Genomic DNA, 11904 nt, shown 5'->3' with positions numbered 1-11904 from the left:
CTGCTGAAATTGTATTAATAAGGGCCTTTGATAAATCTACTAGAATTTGATACACCATGCCGTGATAGTGATGATTGCCTGAAAGCACAGGTGCATGTACACACACACATGCAGAGAGCAGGGGGTAGCGAGTGAAAGAGCTGGGCTCCTGATGTGGATAGCTGTCTCCTCACTCCTGTCTTATTTCGCTTTTAGTTTTTTAGGTTAAATATCCAGCTTGCCTGCTGACTGGAACACAAATAACCATCTTGCTTGCATCTAAATACCAGGTGTGATGCAGTACTCTGCTGCAGGTCAACAGGTTTCTTTTAGTGAAGACTTCAAGAGCCAAATTCTTGGGAATTTCGTTATTAAAAATAAAACATTTTTGTCCTGCAGCTAAGTAGATTTTAAGTTTAATCCGTGGCCAAAAAGACAAGTGGATCTGTGAAGAAATCCAGATATACCTGCTGAGTGGAGGTTGCTGAGTGAAAGTAAGGCTTTAGCTGTTTGAGGCATTCAGTCAGCCTCTAGTTTCTGTTGTAATAGGTTGGATTTTGACCAAATGCTGTCTGGCAACTTAGAGTGCGTGGAGAAGATCCCAACTGCTTGATGTTGTGGTGTCAACGTTTTTTTAGGTGCTGGGTTCATACCAGCAAGGCAGCTGTGTCACCAGAGAGATATATGACATCTATTGCTTTTCCTGCCTGCCAGGTCCCTGCTCGCTCTGTGACAGGAGGTGAAAATACGGCTATGCCTTCGCTCTGTCCTCTTCAGAAACGAACTGCCCTCAGGAATGCTAGCCCTGAATAAAATGTAGTTTGCTCAGGCACACCAAATGTAGCCATGGCGCAAGGGCGGAGGAAGGGAACTCAGCTTGGGCTTAGGCAGATTCTGGCACAACATGGTCGGTAGGTAACCAGCTGTTGGGCTTTTCTGGTGATCCCTTTGCTTACTGGTGATCCCTAACAAAGCAAGACCCTTTCTAAAAGAGAGTTGGGGATTGCTTAGTTCTCAATAGTGGTACCCAGCTGCTTAACGAGTTAAATCTAATAGGAAGAGACAGACAGTAGCATTTGGTTTCCCTATTTATATTTTAAAACAAGACAAATGTTTTTTCAAGTCATTTTGCTGTAAATGAGTCGTTTCCTCTTCCTGTGTTGTGTCCAAGTGTATACCCCAACCTGATCATGCATGAAGGACACATTGATTTTTGCAGACTTGCAGTATTGGCTGAATACTCTGCATACAGAAATGTTTGTTAATCTTCAAAGTGGAACTGCTGTGTCCTGAGCTTCTGTGTTTCTGGTGGATTTATGTGTATCAGGTTAATGAGCTTCTCTGGACAAATTTTAAAGAACTTTTTTGAGATGGTTGTGTGTCACTTCCTGGTCTGAAACTAGCACGTGGCGACACTGCATTGACTGCCTTCAGTGTTACAGTTGCAGCTGTGGCATAATACCTACAAGCATAAGCAACTATTTGCCCTGTTTAACTTCTTACAGAAAGTTTTATTTGGGAAATGGTGTGGGGGTTTACACATGCAGGCACATAAGTGTTTCCATATTGACTTATTCTAATTCTTCTAATTGATAGTAGACTCTGCTTTTCTGTTAAAACATTTAGCAAACAGGAATGTGTGTTAGGAATACAGCTGATAAAACTACTTGTATTAAAACTGCATAATAAAAAGGCACAATAATAGGTTTTTCCATTTCAATCGCAGGTGTCATGGTTTGTGGTACTGTCAATCTGTCGTCCTTAATTTAGACCATGTGACAGGAACAGCCACTTTGTGAGTGCCCGCTTCTTGTGGTTTGTAGCAAATGGCATGAATACCGGAAGGTTAAAGATATGCATCCATTTAATTTAAAATCTCATTTAGAGGTGCATTTTTTGCCATTTTCCAGGCAGTTTAGAGACTCCGCCAGACTTAGTGGCATCATCCCACTTGATGATAGAGGAAGAAGGTGGATGATAGGAGAGTTAGACTGGTCCAAGATTGGTCTATTTTCAGTTAGTGAGTTACCTGCAGAGTGAAGTGCCGCAGGATGCTGGGCATGCTGGGCACAGACGGTTCCTTCTGGCGTCTCATAACCCTTGGGCCCGGCTTGTGGGCTTTCCCCTTACTCATCAAAATTACTTGTCAGAAATTGCTCAAATGGGATTGTAATTTTGAATTTTGAAAATGAAATTTTTTTGTTACTTTTATTTTATTAATTGGTGGCTTAAGGGGTTGTATCTTCAGGCACTTGTGCTGCTGGCCCCTGTCACTTGGCCTCTGTCTCCTGGCCCTTCCTTTCCTCGGTGCTCCTGTAAAAGTCATGAAGGTACAAACCAGAGGACTTCTTTAAAATGTTTGGGTATATAATGAGGTTTGAGACTTTCCTTCTGTTTATTTGGCTTGGGTGTTTTTTACTGGTTTGCAAAGTACCTCCCTTGGTCACACTGCCTCAGTCTCATTTAGATAACTTTTTTGATCTTGAGGAGTAGGTGATTTTTAAAAAGAGAGAATTGTAGTTTCCATTATATTTGTGTGTAAGGGAAAGACCAAACATCAAAGGACTGAAAAAGCATTTTGTTGGGGTTGTGCTCAAGGATTTTTCAGGTACGTTCAGACAGGAATTCATTTGGGTTACCTGGTTAGTGTTGCAAAAAAATCTCTTCTTAATTTTCAATATGATCCTTGGAAAGAGTTTCTTTCTGTAAAATTTCTCATAAACAAGTTTCACCAACTAAACAGGTGCTATAATGTGCGGAGTGTGGCATCAACAGCTCTGTTTTCTGTAGGGTAGCGACGTCTTTAAACACAGAATTTGCCTCTTATGGTGTAATTTTACTAGGGTGCTTTTTTTCCTTGAGGACTCTGCTTCCCCTTCCTGCTTTTCCCTGCTGTAGATCTGTTCGGGTTGTAGTGTTTTGAGTACCTCGATCTCTCTAGGTTTTTAGCCTTTTTCTTTCACTTCTCTTGAGATCGGTAAGCGCTTGTGGCTGTGGGTTTTCTGGCAGCTCGCTCCTTCCCTGAGCGCGGGTGACCTCAGGCCTGCTCAGCCTCGGGGTGTTGCCCCGTTCCCCTGCGGCGAGGCCTGCCCGCCTCGGGGCCGCTCTCTGCGCCCCTGGGGGGAGGCAGCAGGGGGTCTGGGTCTGCTCCTGCAGCAGGAGGCCCGTTTGCTGCCTCTCCCAGCTCCTCCATCTCACCCCTTCCATGTCCCCCGAGATGTCTCGGGAGCCGGGAGATGTCTCGGGAGCCGGGTGAGTGACGTGGAGGAGGCAGCAGCAGCAGGAGGGATCCAGCTGACCTCACATAACGCGCCATGGTTATTCTAGGCAGGAGGTCTGATGCAGAAAATGTTTGAAAAATGCATCAAATATGTTCTTTCTGAATAAACACATGCCTCGAACCCTTGATTCTTATAAGTGTTCATCTCCTTGCTTATTAGGTCAAAAGATGTTTTGCCAGTTCAACTGGATAAAACTGAGCTTGCCCGGTAAATGGAAGAGAATAAATCTGTCTTTCTTTGGGAACCTCCCACTGCCTCCAAGAGCAACTTTCTGCTGCTCCTCCAGCTTCTCGGCTGTGGAGCTAGGTCAGCTGTAGTCAATACTCAAGCATCTGATCCAGGATTAAGAAAAAAATATGGTAACAGATGAAGAAGAAATGGGATATTGCTTGTTGAGAAGGAATTATTTCGTTTTCCCTGTGGAGACAATAAGCCCTGTTGTAGTTAGAAGCGTAGACTGGGCTTGTCTTTCACATCTTGTGCAAAGGGTCCTCTCTGAAGTGAGCTGACGTGCTGGATGAAGTTGGTTGCACAACATATTCAGGAATCCAAACCGTCATTTTTTTGCACTACATTCTGTTTTCAGAAAAGCTTTTAACTTTCTTGTCTCTGAGGAGGAAGAAGCAAGACTGCCAGTGACGCTGTGTGCTGCGGCTTGGCTCCAAGTTAAGAGGACCCTGAGGTCAGTGGCGTTAAGGACTCTCGGGGCAACCAATTACCCTTAATGAAGATGATAAGATAAAAGCTTCAGAATTGCTTCTGAGGGCCTGGTCCTGCCAATGCATATGTTCTTGTAACAGATGACTAGCTCCACTGTGCCAAAAGATGAGCAGGTCTTGTCTTGGAAGGAGTTGTTGTTCTGTGTCTTACGTGAAAACCTCATCCAAGTCCTGCAGTTACACTGCCTACAACTGTTGAAGAAATTGCCTCTCCTTCCTGTGTCCAGTGGGTGCGTTTTGTGGATTTTTGCCCCATTTTGGGAAGGACCGTGGTGTATTGCTGCGCTATACAGTCAAAGCTTTCTCTTCCTGGCCATAGACTTGGGTCACTGCCAGACAGTGGCATGGCAGCGTGCTGCCTAATGAGCTTTCACATGGAAACGAGAACTGTAGGCTGACCCTTCTGTTTGGCCAGCTTCTCTTTACATTTCTTCCCTTCTAGCTTCCTGGTTTGTTGTTGTGACCTCACCTAAAAAGGCTAAGCATTCAGCTTCCTTCAGGATCCAGCATCTGCTCAGAGAGTACTGAAAGCAAGGTACTCTCTGAGTTCAAACCCAGGTGCCATTTACACTTCTCCAACTTGCTGTGTTGCTGAAGACCCATACTGTCAAACTGTGTATGGGTATGGCTTCTGCACTCCTGTTCTGAGTAAAATGGAATTCTTATTACATTTTGACTTCAAAAATTTGCCTCTGTTCTCTCTTTTTCATAATTCATTACAGTGCCAATCAGTATACAAAATCCTTTGCTGCTGTAAAGGCTGTGTAGGGTCTTGCTAGTTTATGTCAGTAGCAGTTTTGGTCATCTGTACTTCAGTTTGCTTGAACCCTGGTACATATATACTGTGTCTGATGTTATCTGCTGCCAAGGCAGTTTTCTCTCATCTTTGGAATATCTATGTATACTGTCATATTTATACACATAGCACTGCTTTCACTAGAGAGGTGCTTTGGTATGGTTGTGCATTTAAAAAAAATAATAAAAAGAAAGAAGAAGCTCTTTGACATACTTATGTAAACTTTGGCAGATATATTTTAAAAATAAATGCTGGATTAGTTTGTCTTTTATTTGCTTGTCAACGCCTGAGTTCAATATTTGGCCCTGGAAGAGCTGTGAATGGCTTAATTAACAGCCAAAGCAGAGCACTGGCAGGCAGGTGTTTGGATTGTGTAGGAGTTTGCTGATAAGAGTCTTTACTGGAGGGGAAACGCAAGGCTTTGATCTATGCTATTGGCCAAGAAAGGTTTTCAGGTTCCTTTTTTTGCAACATGTTAGGGTGTATACAAAGAATCTGAAGGTGCACATTCATATTAAATTATTTGCAGTTTTTTTCCTGTGTTGTATTTTTTATTTTAGAAATAAAATTGCTTCAGGTACAATTTTGAGTTGCTTTCTTTAAAATCAAACAAAAACTTTATTTTCCCTAAAATCTTTCCACCAACTTCTTTCCTGTCTTGCTTATATCTCTACCTACGCTTATATTTTGTTCGTGTCTTGAAGCCCAGCAGAATTAGAGCCCAGTAGAACTGTTTTTTGTGACACAGTGGGTATATGAGAGAGATCTAGGTAGGTGATAAGGGTATAATAAAAGTGCAGTGCTCCTTTTTCCCTTCACTTCAGTGTATAATTCATCTGGGTTTTGCAGTTTGCACAGTGATCATTGATCAAGTGTTAACTCCCTCCTCTTGTCATAAAACTGCAAAGCCAAGGAAGGCATGGTAGTCTTTCGTAGGCTTCCCATTATTTGAATAAGATAAACCTCTTATTATCAGAGACTGCTTTGATCTAGTGTGCACAAACTAAATATGCTCTTTGCTTCAGGGAAATATAAATAAGGAGGGAAGCTGCCCTGAATTGCTGTGTGGGTTAACCTAAAGTAGGTTACTTTGTGGCGTGCAGGAGGATTTCCAAGTTATGCATAGGTGCAAAGGTAATGAGCTTGTTCTATCATGAATTAATGTATATGTATCCTGTATAATTATGTCAGTGCATTTAATGGGTAAATTTTTAAGGGTTTTCCTAATGGTGCATTATTGAGATGCTAAGTCTTAACACTGAGTAAGCTAGTAATACCTTTATTTTCTTTTTCCTCTTTTAATAGAGACCCTCGACCAACCAACCAACGTGTCAACAAGCACGTAAATAATGACACCTATCTTCGGGTTCAAAACCTGACCATCTTAGTCAGAAACATTAAGACTTACTATCAGGTGAGACTTCTGCTCTCTGCTCATTGATTGCTGTAATGTTTCAGCTAGTGCGGGGGCTGGTGGCTCAAAAAGAAGCTTGCTACAGAAAATGGAGAGGAAATTGTGTTTGTGTAAAAGTACTTTCAGCCATGCTTTCCTTATGAAACAACAATACGGCTACCTTCTCTATCCCTCATGGCCAGAGGCTGCTTCCTTGCCCTCCTCTTTTTTTAAAGAAGAAATTGTGTTCGAAGGCTATGACAGCACTTGGAGATACAGCACTTGGAGATGTAGTAAAAAGGCTCTTGTGATGGGGTTGTGGGGTGTGTATATGAAGGGGTTTGCTGAAATTGGAATAATGTTTTTGGGTATAAAACTTGTTTAAAACAGGTAACCTTCTCTTGAAGGGACTGCTCGCAAATAAATCATTATGAAGAAATGTCTTTAATGATAGTATATCAATTTGAGGTTTCTATTCTATTAATTACGAAAAATAAATTTGTGCTTATCTTGAAGGTAGACTTCTTGTGCTGTATACCTGTTTTTAGGTGTTAAAGCAGTTGTTCGTTCTGAACTCCTTCTCTAAGAGACTTAAGTGCAGGAATGACTGCAAATTCTCACAAGTAGTGCACTTCTTGGGCAACATCCTTGAACTGACCGTCAGTGTTCCTCTGCTGTAATAGTGCTCCTCTAAAACCAAGGTGGTGACAGCTGAGCACTCTTCAGATTTAGATACATGTTGTATGCTGCTGGAAAGCCATAGGAGTTAATTCAGTTACTCTAAATAGAATTTCTGTATACGCATGTTGTGTATATTTAGACTCCTTAGTGAGAGGGGTAACTGTTCTACTGTTTCCTTTTACACATCTTTTGCCAGATTTGAGTGCTGTGCAGTATAGACCAGTCTGAAACTACTGAGGACTGTTAAAATGCTCCTCTGCATATGTGTCTCAATCATATAATGGACAAAACAAGTCAGCGTGCTCATTCTCGACACTTCATCTTTTCTGTGCATATAGAAGAGACTGTCTATGGGCTTTGTCTTCAAAATACAGAAGAGATGTAATGCTTAACTACAGTCAGAGCTTTTGATGCCGTTCTCTTGCAGAGCTTGCCTATTGCTATTCCATGTAATTGCCACAACTCTGCTTCTGGACTTGCTTAGGGAAACCTAAAAGAGAGAGGGATTTTTTCAGAAGTCACATGGGGTGGATGACTCATCCGTGCAAGTTCCAGTGGCCTGCTAGAAAAATGAAGTGTGTAACTCAGGTTTGAGATGATGTAGGAGGGTATCATGTATTTTTTAAGACAGCTGACCTGTGTCTCAATTGAGAGCTGGAGATGCTCATGCAATGTGATGCCATTCCTGAGACTTGCGATTTCTAAGGGCAAATTCCACTTGGTCATAACTAGAGGCTTGGGGTGGTTTTTTTTTTTTTGTTTCTCTGTTACCCACTGAACAGTGTAAATGTATATGGAGTCTACAAGGAAAAAGGACCATGTTTAAGGACAGGGACAGGACTAGTCTTTCTCCCTCTCCTCACTCCCACAAGGTTTACAGACTGAGAGTCTGGTCCTTCAGGTGTTGAAACTCTAGAGCTTTTTATTCATGTGAGTTCTTTGTCTTAGAGCTGATAATCTAACCTCTTTTAAAAGTATCTGAAGAGAGATCAGATTCAGGAAAAAGGAAAAGTGATTCAGAATCATGTGATGTGTTGCTTGGTGTCTTGTTGACCTTGCTGTTGAGCTGTGTAATCATAATCCAATAAAGCTAGCAACAACTAAAATAGGTTAAGACACAGAGTTTTCAATGGGAAACAGTAGTTGAGGCTTGCAGTAGCAGGCCTAACAGTGATGTTCCTGTTGTAGTCCAGAAATTAAGTACTATGAATCTTGCTGCCTGGAGAATATATACTGTATGTAAACAAAGCAGTTTTGAGAGCTGATCATTCTTTGCATTTGGCCCTGAAAATGTGTACTTACAACAAAGTTTAAAATAAAATCACATTTTTTTGTGAAGATAACATTATATAAGAAACTTATTTGTCCATGTCACAATCACATCTTCAGGACAAACCCAAGATCTCGATGTTAATGTGAGATTCCCTTTCATGTGGCGGTGTGCAGCCTTCAATTCTCCATAGTCTGGGAGGAGTTAAGGCCATCTATGCTGTAACCGAGCTCTGTGTGTGATCAATGCCGAGTATAACATCGTGTCTGTACTAATGTTTCTGTTACATATTTGGAGGGTTTCTTGTGTTTTAGGATCTGATATAAGTAGCTTTTACTAGTTTTTTCAACATACAACCAAAAGGATGCTTTGGAATATATTTAATATTGTTAGGCCTCTTCTCTCCTGAATGTTAGGGATTTTTTAAAATAGGTTGAAGTTGTGGGCATTGTTTGATGAAGTAGTATTAATACATTAGCTTAAGTTAAAATGAGGGTAGTGTCTTACTGACTGAAAACATACGATCAAATTTGGTTGCAGACTGAAGTGGGAGGGAAAAGTTCCTACAAACAATAGGAACACAAATTTGCTGCTTCCTCAAGAGAAACAAAAGCTCTAAAAATACAGTGTTGACCTTGACGTTTTACATTCCCTTTCACTTAATGGACCCAAGTCAAGTTTACAGCTTAGTTACTGAATTTGGTAGACCAGGTCTCCTAGAATGAGGAAAATACCACCTCATGCTTTATTGAAGGACTTCGGTAGGTATGAAAGAATACTTGCCCCTCTCTGCACTGGGCAGGAGCGATCAAGAATATGATGTGAATTCATGGTACTATAAACTGTATCTGAGGAAGGTGATGTAAGTGGCTACTAAAATTAACTCTGATATTCAGAAGCTAGTTGACATTTCGGATCATATAATTGTCTAGTATATCTGTATCTAATATCAGATTTCTTGTATATTTGTATAGCTAGTCTCTTTGTTAAAGCAAAATTCTCATTAATACAGATAATATTACTTCAGAAAACGAGGACAGGTCTAATCTAGAAGCGTGAATCCAGGTATTCTCCACAGTGCTGGGGCTTTCCTGATCTCTTAGTCTGAGGGTCTGCGCTGGGAATGACTGTGAACAAACCAGGTTATTGGTGGAATTTGGCTTTGGTTTAAGCCATAAAGATCAGTTCCTATCTGTGCTTCAGCAGGCATAACTCGGGAGGGGCAAATGCAATGAAGAAGCCTTTTTCCAGTTCAAGTAACCGCTCATTTTTAGAAGTTTGCTAACTGAATTTGTTCATTAAGAACTTTCTGAAGAGTTGCCTTCTCACAACTTTCAGCTGCATAAAACTGGATTGCTGATGGCTACTAGGAACAACATAGTGTCAAGACTCTTAAAATGGGGGTCAACATTGGTTGCTGCAGGCTTTGGTGTTTGTTTTTTTTTAATTGGATAGGTAATATTTGTTATGGTGGTAGCAGGCAACATCTCTGCATTTCCCGCTCTCTGAGCAGTTGCACCTTTGCAGGTCTGTTGGCTTGAGAGGCCCCTCTTTTGAAACCAGGCAAATGACTAATTTTGCTGTGGGATTTCATGAGCATTGAAGAGAATATGTCATTAATTGCATTTAACAACTGTTACAGGACTGGTTCACTGGAGAAACGGCTAGTCATAAAACTTCTGGAATTGGTGCTGTATCTTGGAAAAGGGCCAAGCATGGCAGAACGTGTTCATTGCTCATAGTGTGAGTTTATGTGTGTCTTCTTGCTCTGACTGAATTTGGACACTTGGCTGTCTTGAAACTGGAATTCAAAATGGTTTTGTAGACAATAGTTTAGCACAGAGAATTACAGGTTACTGTCTGTAACTGCAGTGAGGATGTTGATTAAAGGGGTCCGTAGAGAACTGAGTGTATTGGAGGAGAGACGCTCATCCACTTTTCACTGGTGCAGGTGTTGAGCATCCTGGTCAAAGGGTGAAGTCTTTATCATGTACTACATCTAACCAGTGCATATGGAACAGATTGACCTCCAGCTACTGTCTGCTGTCTTGCGTTGATAACATAGTTGGGAATGTCAGTCCTTAAGATGACACTGGCTAGCCCAGTGCAACACAGATTGAATTATCTTGCTATTCCTGAGCTCTGCCTTCACTTTGAAATGCTTCTGTTGTGAGCTGCACTATGGATTATCTACTGGCCCAATTAAATGGGCTTGAAAATAGTTCAGGTGTGAGTACTGCAAGACTGAATGATGTTTGGCTTCACTGAAATAACCACTCTTGACCCTTGTTGACAGTAAGGTGTTGTGGCCTTAATTCCCTGGGGCCTTGTGCTTCTTTTCCAAATGGTGATTAATCCCAGCTGTGGCAACTGTCTTCATAGTGGTGTGGCACTATCCCTGTTTCTGTCAGAGCTTGTTGGCTATGTTTAAAAAAGAAAAAAAAACCCAACAAAAAAAAGGAACAAAAACTCCTTAAGCTGCAACAACCTGTGCAAGAGCTATTATTATTACTGGTTCTGTCACTTCTGATGGTGGAAGAAGAAAGCTAGAAAATCTGAGGGGTGTTGGCCTATCCCTTTGCCGTGCTATAGAGAATATTTAAATCCTGTAGGTGCTGGTATTTGAAGTGTCCATGTAAGAACAGCTGCCCTGATGTCTGCAACACTTGGAGAACATGCTCAGACCTATAGAGTTTTGGAAGAGGCCTAAGGCAGGCTGGCAGGGGAAGCTTGAAGTGGCTTTGATGTGCTTCCTCTGCTCATGTGTCAATCTTTGTGTTTAGGGTTTTTCTAAGGAACTAAAAATCATTTTGATACCAGTTTATAAAAAATTAAATTTATGAGAGGATCTGTTTTGATGTCAGCTAGTTTCCTAACCTTCAAAAATGCCAGTAATCTCTCCAACGGTATATACTGCACTCTCAAGCAAAAAATTCGTACCATTTACATGAAAAAATTGAGGTTGATGGAGAGAAGAAGAAAAAAAAGAATGTGATCATCCTTTGGCTAGTCCCTGTATGGGAATTGTGGCCACATCTGCAGTATGTGGATGAGAAATGCTGTTGGAAGAAATGCTGCAATGTGGTCATGGCTGTATTTTTGTTGCCTGTATTCCCTGCAGTTGTGGCCACTAAATACCTAGCAGATTGCTTCATGTTTCTAAGTAGGTTGGAAATATCTCTTAATTTAAAAAAAAAAAAAAAAAAAAATCATACTGAGAGAGAGTTCTGGAACCAGTTGTGACTGTGTGGCTCATGCAGCTTCAATAAGAAACTCATAACCCTTAGCATTTCCATTAAAGTGAGAGTGTGGGGGAGTAAAGATGAAACCATTCGCTGAATTTTTAGAGACTATATCACCACAAATCCTACCCTCCCCACCTAAACTCACTTAGCTGGGCTCAGAGGTAATGGTGAGCAAGGATGCCTTACTTTTAAGGCATGTTCCTTCAGACCTGTGTCCTGCTTTTACTTGGGCTGCTCTATATTTGTGTAAAAGAAGTACAAGCAGCAGAGTTTTTATCAGGCATGTTAAAGGGAGTTTGCTGCAAGTGCTTTGGTGCTGGGGCTGTGTTTCTAACCTCTGGAAAAGAGAGACCGTTTTGTCTTCAGGCTGGAGCAAAAGCTGGTTCTCTCTTCTCTCTCTTCTGTAGTTGAAACATTGAGTCAGGTTTAGAGCTCTTGACTGGACTGCAAAGAGGAATTCAGACTTGGAGCTCCAGATTTGGGCACAAGTTATGAACTGGCAACTGTTCTCAAGCTATAATTAAAGTTCTGGAGGTAGCA

The 11904-nt window shown here is 41.4% G+C and overlaps 1 protein-coding gene across 1 annotated transcript in view; it reads left to right on the top strand.

Moving 5' to 3' along the window:
- Window positions 1-11904, top strand: part of CCDC88C (coiled-coil domain containing 88C) — a 98578-nt gene that overhangs the window by 2449 nt on the left and 84225 nt on the right. The window contains exon 2 of the mRNA XM_009573559.1: window positions 6081-6189. Within this exon, the coding sequence (XP_009571854.1) occupies window positions 6081-6189 (109 nt within the window). The remainder of the gene's footprint in view (window positions 1-6080; window positions 6190-11904) is intronic.

The sequence above is a fragment of the Fulmarus glacialis genome, unplaced genomic scaffold, assembly GCF_000690835.1.
Source record: "Fulmarus glacialis isolate BGI_N327 unplaced genomic scaffold, ASM69083v1 scaffold25702, whole genome shotgun sequence".
NCBI lineage: Eukaryota > Metazoa > Chordata > Aves > Procellariiformes > Procellariidae > Fulmarus > Fulmarus glacialis.
Note: the sequence above shows the minus strand (reverse complement) of the source record. Positions and strands in the feature narration are given on the sequence as shown.